This window comes from Numida meleagris, chromosome 3 (assembly GCF_002078875.1).
Source record: "Numida meleagris isolate 19003 breed g44 Domestic line chromosome 3, NumMel1.0, whole genome shotgun sequence".
In the NCBI taxonomy this organism is placed as follows: domain Eukaryota; kingdom Metazoa; phylum Chordata; class Aves; order Galliformes; family Numididae; genus Numida; species Numida meleagris.
The window spans coordinates 20,947,007-20,973,079 of record NC_034411.1 but is presented as its reverse complement, the minus strand read 5'-3'; the positions used below and the strand labels follow the sequence as shown (position 1 = coordinate 20,973,079).

General features: G+C 39.1%; 2 protein-coding genes across 3 annotated transcripts in view; one reads left to right on the top strand and one right to left on the bottom strand.

Annotated features, from left to right (window-relative positions):
- The window catches only part of SMYD2 (SET and MYND domain containing 2), a 68,622-nt gene extending 66,377 nt beyond the window's left edge, over positions 1 to 2,245 (top strand). The window contains exon 15 of the transcript XR_002436798.1: positions 1,310 to 2,245. The gene's annotated coding sequence lies outside the window, so the exon portion shown is untranslated. The remainder of the gene's footprint in view (positions 1 to 1,309) is intronic.
- PTPN14 (protein tyrosine phosphatase, non-receptor type 14) overlaps positions 1 to 26,073 on the bottom strand; it is a 105,737-nt gene that overhangs the window by 31,001 nt on the left and 48,663 nt on the right. For both annotated transcript variants that reach the window (XM_021391506.1, XM_021391505.1), the window contains 2 exons: positions 4,835 to 4,932; positions 2,330 to 2,397 (listed from right to left, as the gene is read on the bottom strand). In XM_021391506.1, coding sequence (XP_021247181.1) covers positions 2,330 to 2,397; positions 4,835 to 4,932 — 166 coding nt within the window. The remainder of the gene's footprint in view (positions 1 to 2,329; positions 2,398 to 4,834; positions 4,933 to 26,073) is intronic.

The window sequence follows — 26,073 nt, the reverse complement described above, 5'->3', positions numbered from 1 at the left end:
CACTTTACACTTGTGACACATTTCTGAGTAGAAATTTTTTCTTCAATAAATTTAATTATATGCATGGTAGAAACAATTCTGAAATAAGTTAATAAAGGAAGTCTGTTCATAAATTCAAGGCAACAAAAAGGAAGGCGAAATATTTTCTTGCAAAACTTCTAAGTTCTTATTTTTATTTCAAAAAGCCTTAAGGCCGCACGTAATGTACTTACGTACACTGCTTGTTTCTTGCTTAGTAGGGCTCTCCCTCTGATATTTGCTTCTGCCACAAAAATATGTGAAAGTGGTAGCGTGCTAATGAAAAATGGCACAGTACATGCCTATGCACAGCTACACACCTGTGGGGTGTACTGTGTACATAACTTTGTTCTTTTCACTGCTGAAGAAATGCCATTTGACACACATTGTAGCCTCACAAGATCAAACAGTAAAAAGGTAGCTGCCCCTCCCTCGTGCACCATCTCTCTTCACTAATGAATTTACAGCAATGTTCTTCTTGGAGGCTCTTTATATGCCTGAGATTTGCTCAAATACTCCCACTTGCTTCAGGACTAGTTTGTATCTGTAGCACTTAGCAACTGTCATTGAACTTGTGGTGAAGTATTTACTGCTGTATTACCCACTCCTCCCCAGAAGGGCAGAGGCCAGAAGCTAAAGAAGGGAAAGAGATGCCTAGAGAAAACAGCTGATTTAAGAGTAGGTTCCTGAAGATTAAGGAAGCTGATACTTTGCTGATCTTGTCAAATTTATCAGTAGTAGCATGGATGAATGGCTAGATACCACAAAGTGGTAAGAGAAAAACTTACCACAACACAGACCACAACACAGGGAAGGCAGCTGACTCACTAAAGGAAGTTCTAGGATATTAGCCTGAAAAGTAACTGCTGAACTACATTGAAATGGGGCTTGAAATCTCATTTGGGGGCTTAAACTCTCCCTTAATTTTTTATAAAAATACCATCAGTATATTGAAAAAACTTTGCACGAGTAATTTATGAAGGGACAGCTTGACTACACCTGTCTGTCTGTACTTGCAGCCATCATCTTTCCCACTTACATTACCATACATGACTTCATAAGGCATCAACTATACACAAAATCATCAATTACCAATTACTAACAAGAATTCTTGTTACAACAAGAATAGATGAATAACACCTATTCCTAACAAAGAAATCTTGCTCTACTAGTCAGGCTAACAGAGGATCCTCAGTGAAAGGTCAATACCAAAGCTCTAATCTAGCTTTAAAAGATTCAGATCTCTGCATATTAACTAATATCTCCTCTTTCTGCTGATCTTCTTTTTCAGGTGACATTCAACTCTGTCTGTCAGCTTGAAATTGCACTTTCACATTGAGATACTGCGTAGATGTCACCTCTTCAGACTTAAGAATTGACTACCAGCTTACAGAAGGCTGCAGTTCCCATACAGTCAAAAAGTGAAGGTAAATGGGATGAAATGCTTTAATCATTCTCCCTCTATCTTTCCATTTATTGAAGGAGGAAACCAGCTGCCTAATTTCTAGGCAGCAACACTTAGGGCAGGGGGAAGTCCATTTCACTTCCAAATTTTGTTTCTAGCCTGAGAGAATTTCAGGTTCTTTTATTTAGTGAAGCTTATGCTCAAGCTCTGCACTCACAAAATTGCTTGCCTAAAAAAGCCTTAATCTTAGGTGGTGGTAGTTTTTCTTTTCTTTTTTCCTCCACTTCTTCTAATCCATTCTCCCAGATGGACTCAATGTCATGAGTTACAAGTGTTTGGCATTTATCACCACAGCTCCTAATGCCATCAGTGACTTAAAAACACTTCCCTCAGCATTCAAATTATTTGCTAGTTTCCCATTTAAATTTTAAACAGTTTCACAGCACAGCCCCTGGAGGACATTTTGAGAACTGATTCACAGTTCACTTCAGTCTAATAGTCAGTTATTGTAAATTCATATTCTCTTGAGCAAAGATTGCATGATTTGTTCTGTGGCACAGCCTTATTACATCAGCAGTTTTCATATTCCCTTGTTTTGCCATGTTACCAATAGTGCAGTACAGTTAATACGCAACATTCTAAAGAGATGCAAATTGTTTTTTGATTCAAGTAAGTACACTTTTTTGTTGACATCTCCTCTCAGTGGAGACTTAACAGAAAGTGAAAAAGGGCTAGATTTCTATAGCATTTATTCATTCAGCTACAGTGGAGTATATTGCAGAGCAAAGTTTATTTCCGACATTAATAATTTAATGCTCGTGCTTTTACTGTTATCAACAAAGCCATCACTGAGGCATGGAGAAATTACTCACAAAAGACCACAAGACAGGAGGATAAGGAACTCACCATAGGAAACAAGACATATTCTCGGAGGAAGTCATGAGATTCAAACTGATGATAGTCTCCAAAATCCGCTGGAAAAAAAACAACAAAACAAATACTCATTTTAGCACTTTCTACACATGTTAAGACCACACTCAGTCTTTGCACAGATGCTTAACTTCAAGTGGGCGAGTTCTCTGTGAAGCCACAACCCAGCACAAAGATTTCTGTTTGTACTTTAGCTGTTAACACAGAGGTCTGAAAATAAAAGCGCTATTACAAGAGATCAAATAACACCCAACAAGTAATTTCTCTCTTTTGATCCTTTATATTATGACCATTTGCAGTGCTTAACCATCAGGAGTGCAAGAGGTTCTTTTCTTACTGCAACCTCAACAAATTAATACTACCATCTAACAAGACTACGATACTCCTATCTCTTTAAAATGATACATATTTTTGCTTCTCCAATATTCCCAGTCCTGACTAGGCAAAAATAATTTAGCCTACCTCTGCTACCATTCTACATAACTGTAAAAAAATGCTTAATTTTACAGCTGAGGAAGTGAAGATCAACAAGTCAATTATATTAAAAAACAAATTGTCAACAACCAACAGGGTTTCAAAATTGTAGAAAATGCTTCCTAAAGGCTAAACTACTTTTTTTAAAAAAAAAAGAATATATATAACTGTTAAATACACAACAACTTATATCAGAAGAATATCTTGCCGGGAGGTTTCTATTTTATGCTAACTGAAGCGGATCAAACGCCATCTACAAGATTCTTATATTATAGAAGGTGGAAATCCCCACCATAAATCATATTAGCTAAACATTCTTTCAAAGCTTCTAGACAACTTCATGTATTGCAGGATGCCAAAAATGCAGTTTCATTTTGTTTTCACCTCAGAGTTATGTTTTAACATAAACAGAAAGAAATCAAAATGGACATGAAACAGACTCTGCAAGTTTAAAAGAAGTATTTCAAATATCTCCGGTTGCATCACATGAAAAAGACAAAGGGAGTAATACAAGGTCACGAATAGAGCAAATAAGATTAAGTGCAGGATCCTGATGCGATGGTCTTTGAAATATAATAGATTACATTGAAAATTCAGAATTACAGCGACTACTGCAAAATATTACAGATTAGCTCCCAAAGTCAGCAAAACCTTCCAGAAACACAGGACCAGAGAAACATATTTGGTGCTTATTTATCATTTACTTATATACTGGCAAAACTTAATTTTCTCAAATTGTAAGATTTAGAGTAGAATCTTGTATACATCTTTTCCATTATTCATAAAACATACCAAGATCTAAGAGGAAACATTTTTCCTTCAAGTTTTAACAAAGCAATAAAATACTACAACAGAATAACTGCCCTACAAAAATCACATTAACGTTACTCTTAATCATAATTAGCATTATTTTTAAGGTATTACTATTTTACCGTACAATTTCAGGGTATTTAAAAAACGTGGCTGCTGATACTTTTCTTGAACACATTCAAGGAAGCTGGTACAGATACGGCCTAGTGACTTGGGTTTTCATTTGTATCTGCTGTTCCCTCAATGCCAGAAAATAACATGATTATTAACACCTTTGAAAACCTATTCTTCAAGGCAGTTGCAAAGCATCTTAAAAACTACCAATGGCAGCGAAAAGTAGATCATGGCTGCTCTGACACTCCTGCAACTACAAAACTTACTCAAAATGGAAAAATGAAAATTCTTAGTCTTCATTTAGAACTTTCTCAGAAAGTTTTATACTTTTCAACAACTGTATTTTAAGAGTCAGATTTGCAGATTTAAAAATTTTACTAGGGCAGGATGTACCACAGAACCTATAAGTTTCAAGAATCAGATCTTCTCATTTGTTATTACACGTATATACCTGTCCCTATCCCCACAGAGAAGCAGTGTTGAGTGTGTGATAGTTGGAATTCTACTTTGAGTTCTCATAGTCGTGGATAGATAGAAATATACTTTCTACAAATACAAGGCTTCCTTCTTTGCCCATATACACATATGATCCTTCTTTTATTGATGTCCTTAGGAGCCTTAGAATGAAAAGCAGTTTATTAATTTATAATTCATGTAACAATTATGGTCATGTGTTCTTTCATATTGCAGATAGTACTACACAGCAAAATGAGTTTTTAATTAAAGGTAAAATTAAAACTGCTGCCATGCTCTTTGATGTAATTCCATTTTAAACCGGAGAATGTGAAGCAAATTCATTACTGTAAAGTACGTTGTGGCTGGAACTAGAACTGGAGTCTAGTTCAAACTCACTAACATGGCTTTCAGAAAAGGAAAGTTGCAGATTGTGATGTGGTCGACCATTCCCTCCCTGAGGGTGCAAGCGTTTCATCAACAGTAGTCCACCTACGCATTTTTAAATCTGAAAAAAAACCTGGCTGTTGTGAATAGGAGTCATACATGGCTCTAGTTAGCACTAGTCAACATCTAGAACAACCCAAAATATCCTAGTTGGAAAATGGCAAGCAGATCACATCATCTTACCTTGCACTGCTAAACCAGCTAGTCGAATTCCCTGCTCCAATGAAGAACGTAATCGGCCATCAAGAATGTCCTTTTTCACTTGTAGGTAATACTGATATCTACAAACCAGAAAAGAGAACAAATCAGAAGGGCAGTATGTATATACAATTTCTACAGAACAAGAGACTACTGAAAGCAAGAAAAACTCACTGCAAACATGTCAGGCAGCTAAACAGCAGTCAGTGCCTGGTTTAAGAAGTTCTGCATCATCTACCAGGTACACACATGTTAGCAAAATAAATTACAATGATCTCTACGTGCGCAGTGTTTCCAGGTGTATGAAAAGGAAAATAAGATGTTCTAGTTTGTATTCCCTATACCACACAGAAGAGGGATATCTGCTGGGACAATCTCCACTATAAATTCTGTAGAGGTTACAGAAGACCACGTGAACAATTCACAAAGAGGCTGTTCCATCTCTTCTGTTTTTTACTCAACTATCACCATTTTGATAAGAAAAATGGAATGTCAGTAATATTCTTTGGCTGACTGATGCAACTTTGTGGCCCATATAGAAGTTTGCTGGTTTTTTTTTTTTTTTTAATTGGAATCCTTCATCTGTAATGTTGACTTAGACACAATCAAACAAAACCAATTTCTAATATTATAAACTTGCTAATCAACAACTAACGACAAGGTAAACTATGTGAGTTTTAACCACCTGATAGAACTTGCATATTCCACCTTACATTTGCAAAAGAGTAGGTGCAGACAAAGAAAAGACTTCCACAAAAGCTTAACAAGTTACTACTATCTGTGCATCCCTCCCACCCACTGAATTGTAACAGACATTTAGCACAGCTGGTCAAAGCAGCAGTGATAGGTAGCAGTCCCCCCAGAATATCAAGTTAAAAGTCCAGTGAAGACAGGTTCATTAACAGGCCACAACATTTTGTTCTGTAGGCACCAATACATGTTCTCTTGAGCAACCTGTGTTGTACGGGCAGTAAAGTCAGCAAGGGACAAGAGAGGCAGCCCAAGAAGTTACAGCCACAATTGCTGTAGACATAGCGTAGACACTACTGTGCTAATAATAAAGTAGAGTAGAGCTAAAGGGATATAATAATATAGCATCCATCAGCTTAAATTTCTCATGCAGGCATATGTCACACAGTCCAACTGAGATGAAACAGTTCCCACTTAGCTGACATGCAGCTCATTGAGTTGGAACCCAAAGATGGAGGTACCACTCCAGCAAGGCCAGTCTACATGTCCACTCAGCATCATGCACCCATGCCCGGGACCTGCTGATAGTAACGATGTGCCTGCCTGACCCCAGCCCAGAAGCCCCAAAAGTCATCAGTTGAAGGGGTTTCTTGAGCTGTGAACATATATATCAGACTGATGGACCTTAACCAGGTTACAAGGCCAGGTTGTCCCTACAGGTCACCGCCCTCTGGTGCAGAACCCTAACCCCCAGCTGCCCCTCCCCTGACACAGCTCCATGCCGTTCCCTGAGCCCTGTCACTGTCACAGAGAGCAGAGCTCAGCGCTGCCCCTCCACTCCCTGTGAGGAGCTGCAGCCGCCATGAGGTCTCCCCTCAGCTCCTCTGCTCTGGGCTGAACAAGCTGAGGTACTTCAGTCACTCTTCACACACCCTGCCCTCCAGGCCTTTCACCATCTTCATAGCCCTCTTTTGGATGCTCTCTAATAGTTTTATGTCCTTCTTATATTTCAAGGGCCAAACCTGCACACAGTAATTGAGGTAAGGTTGCACCAGTACAAAATAGGGCATTCCCTCAAAACAGCGTGGATTTAAAAATAATTGCTTGAACGGAACCAGATCACTCTGTCAGAACTGGATTAAGAAATAAGTCATACACAAGGATACCAACCAGCCTCAGAGTCTGGGACCTTTGCAAAGGAATAGCAGTCAAAAAGACTCAGGGCAGTAAATGCCTAATTGGACTCAGCTGCAACCAGCACACCACTTTTGACCTTAAGCTTGAACCTTTGGGAATAGAATATAAACAGTTCTTGTCTTAACAATTTCATGCACGAGTCAACTTCCTGGTACCAAGGCAATTAACTTTTCTGCAATGAAGGACCCTCTAAGATCACCCATGTCAAGGGATTGCACTACTTTAACTATACTCAAAAACATTACCACTTAACTCTGTGTGTAGGTATTAGAAAAAAACAACATGCTTAAAAAACAGCATAACCCAAGCCATTCTTTGAGGGGTATTAATCAAATACAGCATTTTACACTTTTCCTCAGTTAATTCTTCTGTCAGCAATGTGAGATGCAGTAACTTGCCACTAGACAGCACCACCGCTCTGAACAGACCTGTACTCACAAGGTAGCAGCACCGTAAGCAGCTACTAGCAGTGCAGTTCACTCAGTGAAAGGCCTGTGGATATATTTTAATGTCTGAAAAGTTCCCCTTTGAGTTCACGGATTTTATGTGCACTTAAAAGGCAATTGTCGGGTTACTCATTTTTAGGTTTCCTCTTCCCTCGCACCTCCCCCAGAGAGGAGGAAGAATAACATTGTCAAAGAGGAAAGAAAATATTCATCGTTAGTGCTTAGACATGGCTTTCACTGATTCATGAAGGTTAAATCTTTGGCCAATTTTGAAACTTGATGGAGAGAGGCAATGTAAAATCATACCTGCTTCTCAGCATGACACCTGTGCTTCAGCCCCAGGCTTCACACTTGCCTTGTCCAAGAGACAAGTCAGCTTGTTTGCAGTTCTTTGCAATGACTAACTCTCAATTCTGAAAATACACATGCTTTCATGCAAGCCTGATGTAAACTGCTTTGTCAAGTATGTAGGTGACTAAGTGTTTGCCGAATCTGATCTTAGAGACCTGTAATCCCAAAGCATGCTATTTATGGCACTGGTATGTATATATGCATGAGTTGCACATTCTAGTCTGGCAGAAGTAAAATCCTCCATTTGCCTTAAAGCTCTATATAGTTAGAACTATTGCTAAAACAGACACAAAGTTAAGAGACTACACAAAAGTGAAAATAATGTAAAATCCTACCATGACATCCTAGCTCTATTGAAGTCAAGAGTCTCACCAACTTTCGTGAAGCCACGATTCCAATCACAGTACCCCAAAACCACAGAGAAACCATAGTTTGGGTTATGTAAGTAAGCATCACGAAAAATAGGATGTCAGTGTAGTTACTGTAGTACCAAATACCGTGGCCACGAATTTCAAAAGGAACAGTGATGTGCTATACCTGCAATTTTAGACAATACTTGAGAAAAATGTTTCAAGAAATCAATTAGCACTTACTTTATGGAAAACAGGCCCATTTAAAGGTGTGCAAACTTGTGTCTGATACAGGTCATGCTCAGAAATCTTAACAGCTATATTCTACAATGTTATGGTACAACATTGCATTTACCAAATCTGTAGCAGAACAAAACATAAGGATTTGTCATTAATAGGTTGTGGTCACATAAGGCATGAACTGGAGTCATTAACTCCACTGTCCAGGAAGAGGTGGAGATGAGCTGTCACTGAATGCCCTGAAGGAAGCTCTGCCTAAAGGCCATAATAGCTCAAGGAGCCACAGATCCTTGGCTCAATCGTTCTGAGAAACTGTGGTCAGGCTTTCTGCCCAGTCAACAGGGAGAAGAAATTGGCCCATATTCTATCTAGGATTTGAGGCTCCTTCATCTGAAATTATGTTAAACATTGTTATTATGTCACTATGCTAGCTGAGAATGCTCTTTGTTTGGATTGCTAAAGTATATCTGTAATTTGAAGGCAATTAAATGTTTTTAAAATGATTCGGCTATACATTCACCAAGGAAAGCTGTTCCAGAACAGCACATAAAAACATGCATTTCATAAGCCTCTTATTAAGTGGTTTAGCTAGGAAAGCATATGGAAACTGAACAAAAGAGAAGTTTGCAAACTTTACCCCCAAATAATAAAATGCAAGAAATTCAAAGTTAAAACTTACAAAGCTTTACACACAGAGCCAGTCTTGGATACTAGGGGAGCGCAGGGAAGAAGAGAGAACACTACAGCCAAGTGGACTGACACCTGAAGTCTCTCACCTTCATTGCTCATTTTGGGTTAACAGTTTTTAGCAGAGCCTTTGCGTATTCAATATAATGAAGGCTACTACAGTTTGCCAGCCTGTAGCTATTTCCAAAGGGAATGGGAGTGGACAACAAGTCTGAACAAAGCCATAATTATAAGGGTATCATTTCCCACAACTCTATTTAACCAACGTGGAATACACGAAGAACACATTTGCATCTATTGCATTGAAAAGCACACTTTTTCCAAAGTAAACTGGACAATTATGAGAACGTTTGTATTCCAGAATCAACATCTGCATTTTAGCAATACATAATACATCAGAGGGTTAAAGACCCTAGAAGCAGGAGATAAGGGTAATGGTTTAAACTGTAATTACAATACCCACATTCTGACTCAGCTGCAGCTGTGTAAACCTATGGAAACTCCATTTGCCCATACAATTCTGCACAGACCTCCCAAGACCAGGTTTCCTGTTCTGCTCTCACTTCAAAAAAGAACATGGGTGTCTGTAGAGTGTCACTGACTTCTCTGTACCACTCAATCACCATTGATTATCTGATACATCATCTCTGCTGCTCTTCTAAATATGCAGAAAGTAACTTCAATTAATTTTTTTGATTTACATTCTCTTCTGTAAGGAATATTTCCAAACACATGCTGTCATGCAGAACCTGGCCCAATCAACAGTGGAAGTCAGATCTATATGGAGATATTTAAGGATGGCCTAAAAAAGCAAGAGTATGGGTTAGTTTTGCAGAGCAACTATGTTGGTGCACTGTATCTTCAGTTTTCCTACTATTAACTTCTACAAAGAACTACCGGGTAAATATTTCATCAATAACTACCCATTATCAGACCTATCAAGCAATATCCAACTCTGCCAGGAAACATACAAAAAAAAGGATAAAAAATGCTTCTTGACTAAGCATTTTACAATCCATCTACTTCATACACATACATATATAGAAAAAGATAACAGGCTAGAGATAAGAAGGACTAGTGCTGTTTAAACACTGTACTGATCAGTCTAGATCTTTGCTATCATTCCTTCTTTTCACTTTTCTATACCTCAGGGACAGGAAAGCTTTGGGAAACACATGATGTCTCTTGAACAGCATCAAAGACTTCTCAAAAATTTTTTAATTAGTCAATGTGTTTCCCTGGAAACTTCAAGTCAATATGAACAAATTTGTTAGTTTCAATACCAATAACTCTTTACCGTGAGTATATCTTAAAATGCACACAAGCACCAGAAAACATTAGTTACCCAAGCAGGACAATTCCTTTAAAATTGTTTCTAATTATGCAATTACTGGCTTGATTTTTTTGTATGTCATTAGGTATCATTTTGGCATCGAGCCTATCTCTTGGAAAACTGCACAGCTATGTAGTTCAACTTCTTTTCTGGAAGAAGAGAGAACTGCTTTACTGTTTCATATCTCCAAAATATGAAGTCTTTAAGACTCAAAGGAGAGATAGATCGGCCCACAAGGGGTTCAGCTCTCTTCCAACTCTAAAAGTAAAACAAAATGAAAATAAGAAAAAAGAAATCTATTAGAGTACAATATGATCTTCAAAAACTAGGGACGCAATAAAAGTCTCATTGAATCACAACAGCCTGACACAAGTTATTTAGGTTTACCTCAGAATAGTAATATTCTTCTGAACAGCAACTATGCAACGTACAGTTATGCAATAATCTGCCCACAGGGGAAGCAACTTCTCAAGAAGAGAGGACTTTTATCATGTACTAAAATTATTTTAAGCATTAGCTTTGATATTTGTGTGTCTCTTGTTCTTTTTACCCCTTAAAATGTGCAATGATTTTGGCTTAAGTAGCAACAGGATTCCACAGAAAAGTACGTGCTACATCTTTTAAGAGAAATTCATTCTTTTTATTTCAAGCACGAGGTCTTTCAAATTTTCTCAGCCTTTGAGCTAGATGAGTCAGATTACGGCTATTCAATGTGGAAGCATAGGAACTAATTGATAAAGGCAAAAATGTTGTTTTTATTTGTTACACGTTTGAGAAAATGATAATATTTAACTCTTCCTGGTTGCTTAGCTGAGAAAAACATGCTTTAAATAGAATTAGCCTTATTTCATGAATAGAATCTGTAGCATGTGGCTGGTGAAGTACCTTGCCTAAACTCAGTCAGGAAACCAAGGCAGATTTGGGAGAGTTAGATTTTGTTCCCAAGTCTTAGTCAAGAAGGCTGATTACTGGATATTTCTTATTTGATGCGAGTCACTCAATACTGCAACAAAATTGACTCCAAAATTGGGCTACATTTTATATGGCAATAAAGAAATAAAGGCAGGCAGATAAGATTGGTCTCTTCAGATACAATGTTTGGTATATTGGCAAAGTTGGTGTTTTGATTTCTGGGCTTGAGCATGCTGAAACACATTTAGAAGTAAAGATTCCATCAACACATCTTAATCTAAAGGCATTTAACAAAAGATGTACATACATTGATGATGTCATTGACAGTAATGCAATGCTAAGGTCTTGTCTTTGCCTTTCTAAAAAACTTAGATGGTGTTGATAAACACCATCGCTAGCTTGCTCCTCTGGAATTTCATCCATTTATTTCCCAGCGGAAGCCTGATATTTCACAGCACTAGACAATAGCCATTTATCTGGGATTTATGAAAGAATATAAAAAAAAAAAAATAGGGCTGTGCTTCACTACCAAAGAGCAATATTTTTGGAAGGGTATTACTGAAAACAAGTCTGCCACGCCCTGCAGAAGATCTTCAGAAAGATCAATAGTCTTGCCAGAAAAAGAAGGAGACAAAAGAGCCTTTGTCACACATGCAGGAGGATATTCCTTTAGAAGTGCGAACTATCAACGCCAACAGTAAAAATACAGTCATAACAGTTTTTAGGGTAGGAACTCCTTAATCAAACAACCCTAGAAGGTAGGTCAAGGTTAGCTTTAGGTAACTGAGAAATGAGATTCTTCAAAAACAGCATCCAGCTCTCCCACATCCTGGTTTCCTTCAGCAGCTGGGTGGAAAAGTTGATGGAAACTAAATATAAAATAAATTAAATATATGGAAAGATTGGTGTCATTCCTCTTCCCCTTCCAACTGAGTTAGAACAATGCTGGGTTAGCATCATTTTTATGTCTTTGTACAAATGAAAAAGGAGGACAGATCAAAACACAGTTCGTATTTACCCCCTCATCTCTCAATCTCTCTCATTTTAGAAGCAAGAGTTTACAGCTAAGGGAATTTGGATAAAACAGGCTAATTTCACAATGACAGGCATTTCCATTTGTTTTGACATACAATTTATAAGCATGGAGACAAATAATAAACTTGCTTCCTCTGTGAGCAGAGTGGCTGAGAGAACTGGGATTCTTCAGTCTGGAGAAGAGGAGGCTCAAGGGAGACTATTGCTCTCTACAATGTCCTGAAGGGAGGTTGTAGCGAGGTGGAGGTTGGCCCCTTCTCCCAGGCAACAATGATAGGACGAGAGGGAATGGCCTCAAATTGCTCCAGGGGAGGTTCAGGTTGGGTATTAAGAACCATTTCTGGGAAAGAGTGGTGAGGCACTGGCACAGGCTGCCCAGGAAGGTGGTGGAGTCACCGTCCCTGGAGGTGCTCAGGAAACGTGGAGATGTGGCACCAAGGGACACGGGTTACTATCCTATTCAGTGTTCTTGTTGGCAGCAGAAGACTGAAGAAATTTTGAGGTTTGTCCAGTGGTGGAGTTTCCCTCTTCCTAGGCTGAAGCTGGGGAATGCGGTAGAACCATGAAGTGCCATGCTGCCGCTCACAGGCCCTGCCTTTCTGTGGACACCTTTTGTCTCTAGCCACCAGCTCCATGTCCTGTCCCAGCGATAAAGACCATTGTGAGAAGGAAGGCTGAATTTTAAAGAAATGCTTTGTGAGTGTTTTGTTTATCCTGCCATTTTTTATAGACCACAAACACTTACATGCAGCCAGTCCCTGCTGAGGCCTGCAGACATGACATGAGCCTTCCAAAACACGTACTCCTTCCTTGAAAGGCTTAGCTAGCAGATGCAGCTTTTTGGTATCCACCAATTTCTCTGTATTTAAAAAGGAACCCCCAACCACAACAGGTCCATCCTCTGTCCTAGGATCTACTCTGTTTTTACAAACAGCGTATTATACTTTTTGGACACTCTGAGTTCAAATAAACCCACAAATATGAAGCCAAACCTTAAATAAGAAGGCCAGTAATAGCATGCTTTAGCAAGAAAGGAAGGCATGCCACAACCTGATCCTGATTTTCTGCCCTTGAACTCTTGAATTAATTATAACAAATTACAGGGAGCCCCACTACAATTTATAAGCACAATAAACTCCCTCACAACCACCTATAATTTTATCAGGGTTAATCCAAATACCTCAAGAATTATACAGTACAAAACTCCAACACACTGTTTAGACTAAAAAAATGTGGGAAGCCATATTCTCTTGCTTTACAAGCCTCATCTCTCAGCAAAGGCTAAGAATGCTCCCTTCAAGCTGGAGTCCAACAAAGCCAGACCCTGGAGACTCCACCAGAGCATTCACCTTTATGAAGGCCAGAGGAACGCCTGCAAAATTTGCAAAACTTACAGCTGAAAAACGACACTCAATATAAGCATAAATATTACATGAAAACACAAAGACTAAAACATCTGGGCGTGAAGAGTTCGTTAGGCATATTTCTTTAAAAGAACTGTGCTGCATATCCATCTGTTTTGGATTTTTTTAGCACATGCTAAAATAGTTTTATTGATCAACATGGCAGTTCCATTGACTTCGGAGCACTCACATAGTTAACTACACATTTGCACCTCCTGAACTGAGACAGCTGGCTACAGAAGTTACAATATGGGAGATGCTTGCTGTCTTGACTGTTTTTTTCTTACATGATCAAAAACCAAAATGGAAACAATTCAGTTAGCTGAATTACCCAACAGACCAACTGTAGTGATGCCCTGTACCACTCTTTCTTGTATAGCTCTTAAAGGCTGCATATGATGATCAGCATTTTCATCCTTGCAGCCCAATCCACTTCAAACAAACAAGCAAATAAAAAGAAACTAAAAACCCAACATAGCAAGCACATCGGAGGTAAGAGAAAGATGCAACTTCCCTAACAGTGGTAACACTGGAACTGAACCCAGATCTCTTCTCCATCAATTGGCTCCACAGCCAGAGTGGTTATCAAAGCCTATGAGAAAAAAATCAACTCATGCTCAACTTCCTTCTCCTTTTTTTCGTGCAGTCTGCAAGAAAGAAAAAAACAACCAAAACCAACCCACAGTACTATACAGTTTTTGTTTTGTTTATTGGTGGGATTTTATTTTATTTTATTTTATTTTATTTTTTTGGTGTGTGTGAATGCAAACCATCAAGGTCTAACAACTGCTGCCTCCACCCTCACCTACTTGTGAACCCGGTCTTCTCCATTTCCACACAGGATCCTCATGAGGAAGTGGAGCACAAAAAAAAAAACTTCTTGTTTTTTCCTATTTTGAAACCCAGAGAAATTTCAGCAAAAATGAGATTAGATGAAAACATTAATAATAGCTTCGATTTATTTCCTTTACTCACACGTGTTGACTCAGTTCAAAATATGCTGTTCTCTACCCTGAAGAGTATACGCAGCTAACCTTCAAGCTGTCTCCACTGTGGGAAAAGGTGGTTTAAGTTACATATGGAAGCAATATGAGTCAACAGTTTGAAAATTCTCCTGGTAGCCAGCCAGGTTAATGGCCAAGCAGGTTAGAATATCATGCTAAAAAAATGTGGCGAGTTAACTAAACATGTGTTTACTCTAGCTCATATTCTGCAATATCAAAAAAAAATAGACAAGTCTTTTTAAAATTGGTTTAAGTACAAACATAACTGTAAATTATTCTCTAGACACACAAAAAAACCCATGAAAAGTTGTACATGTCCCATATACTTCCCTCCTTGTTTATAGCAGTTGGAGTAATTACAACATATTGCATTCATCTCATAAATCTTGTCTCATTTTTGAATATATTTTTAACATATTCTCCTCCAGTAGAACTCTAATCTCAGGGATGAAGAAAGAGAACTAGACTTTTCAGGGTAAATGTTCTTCTATGCATTGATGCACAAGTTGAACAGAACATATAACACCAAACAACCGGTATACGTATGTAAGCACACAGAAGCACATCACAGATGGATTGGTCAGTAGTGCAGAACACTACGCAAGTATACTCAGATGGTACTGTATTCAAAGAGGAAGTGGATACAAGGAAAGTTATGGAGCACAGGCTTAACCTGAACTTTATTTAAAGGCTCTGCTAGTCTGGAGTGAAACTTCGTCTGCAGATTTATGGAAGTCAAACAAGCAAACAACAACAACAATCAATAAAATCTTCAGGTAGTACTCCCGTCTCATGTAACCAACATTCAAATAAAGCTCTACTAATTTTAGTAGAATTTTACCTTGTATGGAGCTAAAAATCCAGTTCATTCATCACTTTTTTTTTTTTTTTTTTTTAACTCTGGTAATAAGAAAACAGTGAAATGAGACACATGAAGTTCCACCTCTGTGCTGGGCCTGCAATACAGTAGATCATTCCTGTGAAACCATTACTGATGCCTCTTAAGGTAGGGTTCACAACCAGCAGAAAACTTGAAAACACAGGTTGTTTCCCTTTCTCAAAGGCTTTGATGACCGCAGAGTTTTCACAGGAATAGTTGAACAGACACTCTGCACATCAGCAAATCATGCAATAAAATCATGGCCCAGGAAGATGTTAGAACTTCCCTCTAACAGGAGTGAACGCAATCCTGCAAAAGCAAATGCAGCTCTGATAACAACGGGCAATGTTGCCAAAGAAGTATATGAATCATTGCCCTGTTGGGTGGGTAAAGCAGATTCATTTCATGAAACAAATAATCACTCTTTGTAAAAACCTTTAAAACCGCTGAAGATATCAAATGCAAAAGCAGCTGCCAAAGATAAAACAGTGAACCAGTAAACATTTCACTGCACAGGAATGTGCCATCTTCTGACACAGAGACTTCTGCCAAATTCTTTTTGAGATTTTCAGCTGCATAAGGGCCTCCACACAAATGCTTCTTTTAAATGCATTCAGAGACTTCAGGATTGTATTGACATCCAGTTGCAGCTTTCAGCTTTCTACTCTGCCAGTACGGGAAAAAAATATTAAAGCTATTCAGCTCCCTGAAAAAAGGGTGTATTTCAAATGTGTTGCATCTCAGCAACAGGGAAGGAACATTTGCTCCAGCATGCAGTATGGCCATCAACATTCAATAAATTTGGCTGAAGACTTGCAACACTACTGTAACCAATTTCCATTGCCTACTGAATTCTTGAATTTTAAAAAATAATAACCCCAATCAAAAGCAAAAGTCTGTTTGCTCACAAGTCACTGGACCAAATGACTCTCTCTGACGCTGTCGCCAAATTTCAGACATCTACCTGAGGCTCCTTAACAGAAAACCAGTGAGCCGCAGTTCCCTTTTCAACACAAGCAGTAGAGAAAGGATGAATCACTTGTGGAAAGTGATCCATAACAGAAGAATCCTGAATCATGCTCTGGAAATGCCCTTTCTTCCCACTGATTACACAGGAAGTCTGGAGCAACCTTTACTCCTGAGGCTCATCAAGTGAAGAGGCACGACTGCAAAAGGACCAGTCTGCGTCACGGAGCCTCAAATGTAACATCCTCTAGCAGTCTGCACTTCACTAAGGAGAGCACTAGTCAGTGCTACTGCAGCATGTAGAAAGATAAAGAGGGATATTAGCCCCACGCAAGGTAACGTGTTCACCTGTCTAAACCGGTGCCTTAAACTACCCTGGGGACAAGTCAGAAGCAGCATCCCAGCCCGTAAGGTACACTATGATATGCACTGTGTATACTGTGCTACTTAATGAACGGGCGGCCCCATTTCACAATGATATGCATTGCTACTACACCTTAAAGGGGAAAAAGGCAGTCAAGCACTTTGCAATAGTTTAAATGACAAAGGCAGTGAGCGGCACAGTTCACGGATTAGAAGAGGGTGATTCCTTTCATCTTTATTTGAGGACATGCATAAAGGCTGATGGGCACTTCCATGACTCAAGCATCTGGGGATAACAAGGGTTCTCCATTTTTCCTCTTCTCTTATCCAATCTCTCATTAACCAAAGGATTAAATAGAATCCCTCTTTTTTTTTTTCCTAAGAAGGAGGAGAAGCAAAATTGTTCCATTACAGTAAATATCTCAGCCATTCTCAGTATAATTCTCAAGATTCTCACTGTAAGCTACAACTGAGAAATTAAAAACAGCTATTCCTTGAACTAACACATTCTCTTCTTCTGTCCAGCAATGACAAATTGGTTAAAAACACGCATAATATCATCTCCCAGAAAAAAATGGCTTAAGTCATTAATGCAGAGGTCAGAACCAGGCTCTGAAAAGTTGGGCAGGGCCTTGGTAGGGCAATCACAAATGAAATGGATGATAAGCTGTCCTTTTTAACAACTGACCTAGCATCATTTGGCCTTTATATTGAAGCTGTTTCATTTCATGCAAACATTCTTTCTAGTTTATGAGCAATAAGAATTTCTTTTTCTTTCTTCTCCACCGTTAAGGAAGCAAAAGGAAACAGTTCTAGTTCCAGTGCATCACTCGTTTGATACTAGAACTCCATCGGCTTGTTCACTTTCATAAAAGTGTATTAAAATATATACTACTTTTAGGATACCCAATTAATTCTTGCATTTATTCCATGCTACAACAAACCACGTCCTCTGTCCTGCACTGAATGCCAGTTCCAATGAACGCCTGTATATAAGACATTTATATTGATGTAACATAACAACACACCCACAAAACTGAACTGCATCCACTATCACTCTTGCCTACTGCTTGCAGGCCCTAAATATGCTTGCCACAGCCAATACCAACGGCAGACATGACTAAAAACACTTAGCAGCTCAGAATTAAACCCTTGGATGTTGTTAGAGAATGAAGCACTGAAAAGACAATTTAACAGATGACCTGAAATGCGGTGTGTTCTCCTGAAGCCTTTCCATTTGAAAACAACATTGTCCTTAAACATCTTAAACTCTCATAACTGCTGCACCAAGGAACTACATTTATCCCACCTTTGTGGCTATTTTATTTCTTAAGGTGTAAGGAAATCCTACCAACCAGTGTTATTTCTTCTCAGTGCTTCTCCTGATGCAAGCAGTAAATGAAACAACAAGGGGGAAAAAAAAAAGGTTTCTAAAAAAGGAGTCTCTAGCTTTGAAAAAGTTTACTCTGCATGTTTGCACTGAGAAGGGGATAGAAAGTTAATTCTCAAATTCAGTGAGTAGTTCACTTTAGTAGTTCAAATTACTTTTTCTCTTCATGCAATGCAAAAAATAAAAGTGTAAAGGAGTGATTCTGTATTACAGGAAAGAAAAAAAAATCCCCCTCCCACTTGCTATTACAGTTGCATCTATGTGTTTTAAGGAGAGAAAGACAACCTTCAGGGAATAAAACCCATCAAAAATCACCCTGTTAAGAGTCATTCCAACAACCACCACAGCAGATGCTTCTTCACTAAATTTTACAGAAACTTTTTGGCCTTTGCTTCAGACAGAATGAATCCCACATCCACCACAGAGATGGCGGTGTGCTTTTGTCTATTAGGAAACATTAGACTTGAACTTCAAGTCTGTGGAACATTATTTCTGTTTAGAAATGAAACTATGATGAAATTTGCCTTTTGTTTGCCCATTTATACCTCTACATCTTAAACCTGATAAAGTTCTTAAGAGCCAATACCTAGCTCGAGTTTTCTTGTCGAGTGCTTCATATGAGAGTAAATCCAGCTTGGCCACCTCGCTAAACACAACTTCTCAAATCCTCCAGTTGTGTAAGTAGAGGGTTACTATCCAAAGGTTCAAAGAAAGCAAGATTCAATTTCCCACTTCATTTCAAAAGGAAAATTAGTTTCAGTTTTTCTGAGGTTTTCTACTGCAGATTACAGCAACATGTAAAATTACATTTTAGCAGTGTTTGAAATAGCCTGCTATAAACATAAAATGAGAACAAGGAGACACATTCAGGTCTTACAAGCAGACTTTCAAGTGTTTTTCCATAAGCAAACATACAAAATAGGTACGCTATTAACAATATAGCTACAAATTTGCAAATGTTTATATGACACTGGAAGATCTACCAAGGAAAAGCCAAGGACCAAGAAAGATAATGATTTAAGCCAAAGAGAACTGCACAAATTTAAGTCAAAGAGAATTCACAAATGAAGTTCTGTCAAGTTTCAGGGACTGTGAATCAACCCCCTACGCTATTATTTAAAAATGATACACCTAGATGTTCTTTTCCTTTTGTTTATTGAAAGCTATAGGATACTTGGAGTCACACCTCTCACATCTTCATTTCCTTGCTGTGTTACAGAGCTAGTTTGAGTTTTGCTTTGAACATGCAAAGGAATCCCTAAATGAAATTCAAAATTCATATACTTAGATAATTTCAAGAGCTGTGAATTTTAAGGAAAAACCCTAACATACTCAAAAATCACAAGTATTGACAATAAAATTAGACATCATTCTATGCAAGTGCAGAATTTTTCCTAAAATGCTAAATAATTTTTGGTTCCCAACTATGGTAAAAGCTATTCACATTCCTCATCCTTCAGCAAGAGCTGCTCAGCATTCAATGCAAGCTGAGGCCACCCAGCAAACAGATTCAACAAGTGCCTCCAACAGCATGCTTGGCCAGGCAGACAGGAAAAGAAGATGCTGAGTGCCATATCCCATGTATGAATGCTTCCACCACCCCAACTGGCATGAAGGAATTCAAGCTGGTCTACACAAGACCAATGAGGAAGCTCCAGCAATCTGTGTAAATGCTGTCAGTTAAGAATTAGAAACTCAAAATGTAATTTGCTGACATTTAAATGGCCCAATAAATAGCTTAGAGTGCTTTTAAAGTGTCAGATCTACTGAAATTTAATACAAACAGTTTCCATCGGGGAGAGATATTTAAGAATACGTGACTAAGCCCAAGAACATAAAATAAGTATTATTTCCTCATGATCAGATGAAAATGTGATACTGTCTAATGCCAAGATATTCCTGTTACAACATTTCTAACCATCACAGCCACTGCTTTCAAAACACACTAAAGCAAGAATGCAGGCTGAAGTATCCAAAACTGTATTTATAGTTATGCAATGCTTTTTTAGAATTGCTACATATGTACTGCACAACCACAGACATGAAAACACATTCACTTTCTGGTCTAAAAGCACTATATAATGTAATAGATTAGATCTAAGCATCAACAGCTTCTTAAAATATCTGGCACAAAGAGCTCAGCTTTCAATAATCAACATACAGAGAACAAGCTCCCCATTCACTGAAGAAAGTCAGCAGGGAGAAGGCTTTGCCCTCCTCAGCAAATTATTTTATAAACAGGGAATTAATGTTGAAACTTGAAGGGGCCCTTATTTTTGTGTTAGACCTTAAACATTCACTAAAATACAAAGTCAAAAGAAAAACACCAAAACCCCTCAACCAAGAATATCACTGAAAAGCAAAACAGCACACAATGATATGAACGCAAAAGAGACCCAGGCAAACACTGCACATTATTTGTTGCTGCTGTCCTCTAAAAACATAATTAAGGCTTATTAAGTACCAGCTCATTTACTAAGTTTACTACAAGCCTAATGGGTGTTTTTGTATGCTGCAGTAGCCACTAATACTTAAAAAAATCCAATAATTAAAACAGAACAGTAAAACCATCAAAGGAGCACCAAAATGCAAATGCCTCAGACCGTCTAAGCCTGGGAGACCAACCAGGGCTTTTACGACTCATCCAGCCTGCAAGCAGTTGAGGACCTGCACATCTGGCTCCATGAGCTCTCCAACCAGAAGGTGGGATGGATGAGGGTTGCTGTCATGCAATCACAGAATATCCTGAGTTGGAAGAGAACTGCAAGGATCATCAAGTTCAGCTCCAAGTCTCCACACAGCACCACTCAACATTCAAACTCAATGTCTGAGAGTGTTGTCCAAACGCTCCCTGAACTCTGGCAGCTCCTTCAACTCCAGCAGCTCGGAGCCATGCCCATCACCTTCTGGTGCAGAACCTTTCCCTAACACTCACCTGACCCTCCCGTTCCCTCAGGTCCTGTTGCTGTCACCAGAGAGCAGAGCTCAGCGCTGCCCCTCCGCTCCCTGTGAGGAGATGCAGCCTACTGTGTACAGTGATTATTGTTTTAACTGATTAAGATAATTTAAAATTAAAGTCCATTGACCGATAGCTACAAAAAAAAAAAAAACAACATGTGTACACAGTCAATATATAGAATGATAGAGTTGGAAATACTGTTAGAAGAAACTTACACTGGCTTATGCTATGGTAAAAACTCAAAATGGTTCTGATCATTAGTATCACATTTGTGTTGAAGTGCACAGCCCCCTCAGTGAAGAGGTGCATCCTCTTTCTCACTGGGCAGGCCACGAAGCATTTTCTTGTGCCAAGTAAGGGCTACGTGTCATGGCCTTTCCCACGTGATGTGACCAGAACTGCTCCACAAGCATGGCACAGCTGATCAGCACCTGCACAGGAATTAGGATGTTTCCTAGAAAAGAGGGCAATGGAAACTGGTTGCATTCACTTCTCTGGAAGCTACACAGCCTGCTCCTGGACATTGTCTTCTTAGCAGAACAAGCATACTCTTGAAACATGACTGCATAAAGTACTCTGTAAACTTGAACAAATGTTTTCTGGAAGAGAAAAATTTGGGCAAAGCAGTAAGGCTTCCTCTATTTGAAAATCAAACTTTAAAAGTAGTTACAGCAGTAACACTGAATTGTTAAACTCAGACTTAACTCTCCAGGTACGACAGACCATTCTCTGGCCTTTGTTTTTAAATACTCCACACTCCCACTTCTCACTCATTTGCCTATCCATCCAACTTAATCACACACCTCTCTACTTCCACTCTGCATGATATCACTACTTTTATATTTTTTTTTCAACTGTTGCTGAATTTTTAAGAAAAACTGCCATTAAAAAATCCCAAGGGTCTACCAGAGGAGTATGAACAAGTATGGCCGCACAACTCATCCCAGCCCATCACTGCAGACAAACACAGTGAGGGCTGTCCCGAACGAGCTGCACTGCACACATCATGCTGTTTTTTTCTGACACGCTGTGATATACAAAGTACTTACTTCAGACAATGGAGCCACCGCAGTGCTCAAATCAACTACTGTGAACAGGGAGGTACACAGAGAGACTTCTCAGACTGCCACAAGCTGGAGGTGTGACCAAGCATGGAAAGAAAAGCAGTTTAATATACTTTATAACACTAACAGTCAAAGGCGTTCCACATCACCGAGCTTGCCACAAAACCAGACAGGCACACGAGGATATGTTATCCAACCTTAACAGAGCAATTAAAAGCACCATTTAAAAATAGCAGTAACCAGTGCAAAACCGCAGCTGACTGCACTTGTATTAAAAGCTAGCAATGTATGAGGATGTGCAGCTTTTGTTTGTTCAAAAAAAGTAAAGTAAATATAAGCTCAAGTAGGTGAGACATTTAAGAAGGACTTTTTTGAACAGAGGCAGAGTGAATCTTAAAGAGGAAAAGAAGGAAAAGAAGTCCAGAGTTCAATAAAAAAAAAAAATGGATTTGCCAGAATGTTTTTCCCCTGTAAATACAAAGTGGGCACAAACCACATATTTTCCTCTGTTTCATCCCCTAGTGATTTAAAAACTCACACAGTCATAACGGTCTGTAGCCGTATACGTTTTAGAAAATACTTGTTTTCAAAGTCATCATAAAGCAGTTGAAGAAAGATAACGGTGGGAGACTCTGAAGGAATATTTCCTTAAAAGACAAATACATACAAAAAAAAAAACCCAAACAGCTAGGAACGGTGAAGAAAGAGCTAAGATGATAAAACACAAGATGAAATAAATGTTCATTTAGTTAAAGGAAGAAAAGTTTAAGGCTGATTTTTCCACAGACCTCCAAAAAACAGGCCTGGCGGCCACTGACTCCAATTCTCCACCCGCAAACACTTCTGTGCAGGTGCAGTCATATCATTCCAAATATTCAGGGCTTTCTTTCACTGAAAAGCTGAGCAGCAAGCTCTTTGGGGAAAACACAGAGCCCAGAGCTGAAGTCAGGGCATGCACCCAATGCAGCACAGTGCACATTCTGCAGGACGTCTCTTTCTACACAGACAAATCAGACCTATCTATCGCACACAGTACCACGGGTACCCTACCTCACCCACAGCATTGCTTCCTTTTGCAGCAGTATACCCCAATGCATCAGTGCAAAACTTATTTGCACAGACATTACTAGGTACAAGACTGGAAGCTTCTTCCAAAAAAGAAAAACACATGGACCAAAGCACACATCCATTCCTTCACAGGAGGCACAGCAGTATCACGTGTGAAGAAAGAGATACTGTGGGGACTAAAATGCAACTTAATTTTTCCCTTGGAAATGCAAGAAAAAAAGAAAACCCACCATAACTGGACATGGTTGTCTGATACTGATACAGAAAACAGCATTGCACACACGTTTTTAGAAAGCCACAAGAGTGTGTGGGTTCTCTGTTTTTGGAACAAGAGCACAGTGAAAGCATGCTTGTTTACTCTAGACACTGTACAATGACTTTTTTTTTTTAATAAATGGTTGAAAGGATGCCTCCCCTCTGAGGAGTTAGCAGAAAATAAAAGGCAGATTTATATTTCTAATCTATGCAAATATCTACTCTACAGGGCATCACAAAGACTGCTTTATATCAGATAGTATGCAAATCCCAGGTGCCTTACATATGCCAAAAGCATGTGTAGCATCTCCACCTGTGATGGCTACTCACTTCGAGAACAGCTGGATGACTAAAAAGAGGTTATCTAAGTAGCCCATAGAGCTTTCTATGAAAAATTCCTTTTGCTAATGTGCCAGCTCCCATACTCCCACCCAAATGGTGTCTGCTATAGCTTCCATCAAGACCAAAGAGCTTTTTAAATTCATCTTATCTGCTTTTTAAAAAAAATCTTCTATAATTTTTCAAATTACAGTAATTACAAAATGGCCAAACTTTTACTGATACCTTAGGCTCGATCATGAGGCTGTAATTCATAATTCCCACTGCAAGATATCTCTGGAACTGGGTGCATGTGTGATGCTGGGACAAAAGGCTGAAGAGATGCCGGAGTAACTGGGATCTCAGAAGAGATGGTACTAAGATCAGAAGTTATGTACAAGTGAGAGTCTCAACACAAGACAAAACAAAAAGAGCAGAGAGCATAGAGAAAAAAGAGGAGCAGGGGTTGAAAAAAAGCTCTGTTAAGGAGAAGGCAAAGCATCAAGAGTGCAACACTATTACACTGAGAGGAAGACACACCAATGATGTTTATTTCATTATTTTTACCAGGAAGAAGAAACAGGTGGTTGTTTCTTGTACATTTCCCTCGGATATCTGCAGAAAATTTCCATTGCAGGTCAGGAAACACAGCTGTCCTGAGAAGCCTCACCATTTGCACTCAAATATCACTAGCCAAACAAGAGTGACTGCATCTTATTCCTTCTTCTTACCCTGTTCCAGGGCTCTACTTCACTTTTTCTGAGTAGGAAAAAAACAAACAACAACAAAACACTGCACACTACTAGTGTGTGCATCTTTAAGCACGTGTCACATTTATAAGCATGCCATGGAGTCAGACCTGATCTACTAAAATGAAGTGTATCCCTCTGAGTACTCTTCACCTCATCTTTTCTTGGAGGTCTCAGAGGCTGACTGGCAGACTCATGTTTTCTCTTTCCTTCCCAAGAATTCCACATGCCCTATTCTCTCACTATCACAAATATCTCTTATGGCCTAACAATAGGCATCCCACACTGAGCCATGTCTGTGCTTGTGGTTACGTGACGGGCACCTGCCGCTCTGAAGGTCCTCAGTAGGCAACCCAGGGAATATTCACCCACTATCTCACTCCATACCTATCCACACTTTTGAAACAATGAGATCACCTGAGCACAAACTAAAACCCAAACAATTCCATCCAAACATTAAAAATCTTTTATTGTGACTGAAAATTGGAACAGGTTTTCCAGAGAACTTATGGGGTCTCCTTCCATGGAGTTACTCAAAATTCAGTGGAGCCCAGCCCTAAGCAACCTCCTCTAGCTGACCCAGCCCTGACCACAGGGGCTGGACAGGATGATCTCAAGAGATTTCTAACAAACGCCACCACCCTGTGGTTAGCACTGCTACTCATGTTTCACTTCAGCATGTCAACTGACATTCTCACACTGTAACTCAGGACAGCACTGACTACTTATTAGACTAATAGTAAATTCCTTTCTCAAGCATGTCACATATGGCCAGGTGTCCACTGCATCTCTGCCACTGGTGCACACAGTGGTCAGACCAGTCTTACCTTTACTTCTGCATTCACGTTTGGCTTATGAAATATAGCAAGTTACCAGCAAAACCATGAAAAGCTCCTGACCACTACCAGCACTTGCACACAGTTAAAAGCCAACAGTCTGCAGACATAAATCAGCATTTTATAGCATCCAACAACAATAAAATGTACAGAAGTTACAACTTTTTATAAATTAACGATTATAGTTTTCACCTAAATATGAACTCTTTATTTGTACAGGGATTCCCCCCATTAGTCCCAATAAACAAACAACAGCAGAACACAAAATGGGCCAAAGATCATTTTGAGAAGTGAGATGGTCATTCAAATAAAAGCGGTTATGAAACACTGCATCAAAGCCCATGACCAGCTCCACAAGCAGAGCTCCTCTCTCTCAGCCTTGGATCATTTCCTCTCTTCTCAGTAACAGCACATGAGGTCCCTGGCAAAATACTCATCTTGGGACAAATCCCTCATAACCAGCTACCAAGCCATAGTCTATAACGCTACTAATCAAAAGTGGAGTAAACCATCTCAGTGAACTAATCCTGAATAATTGTGGACTATGCAAGTGTTAGCTGAAGTACTGTCAGAAGACTTTTCATCATTTTCTTGTCATATTCAGGATTCTGCAGTTAACTGAAAGCTTGTGCTGAGAGATGGGTTACACCTCAAGCTCCAATGAGGCCAGGAAAGCTCAGAGTTGGAGATGCTTCCACCAAGAAGATATTACAAAGTTAACAGGTTCA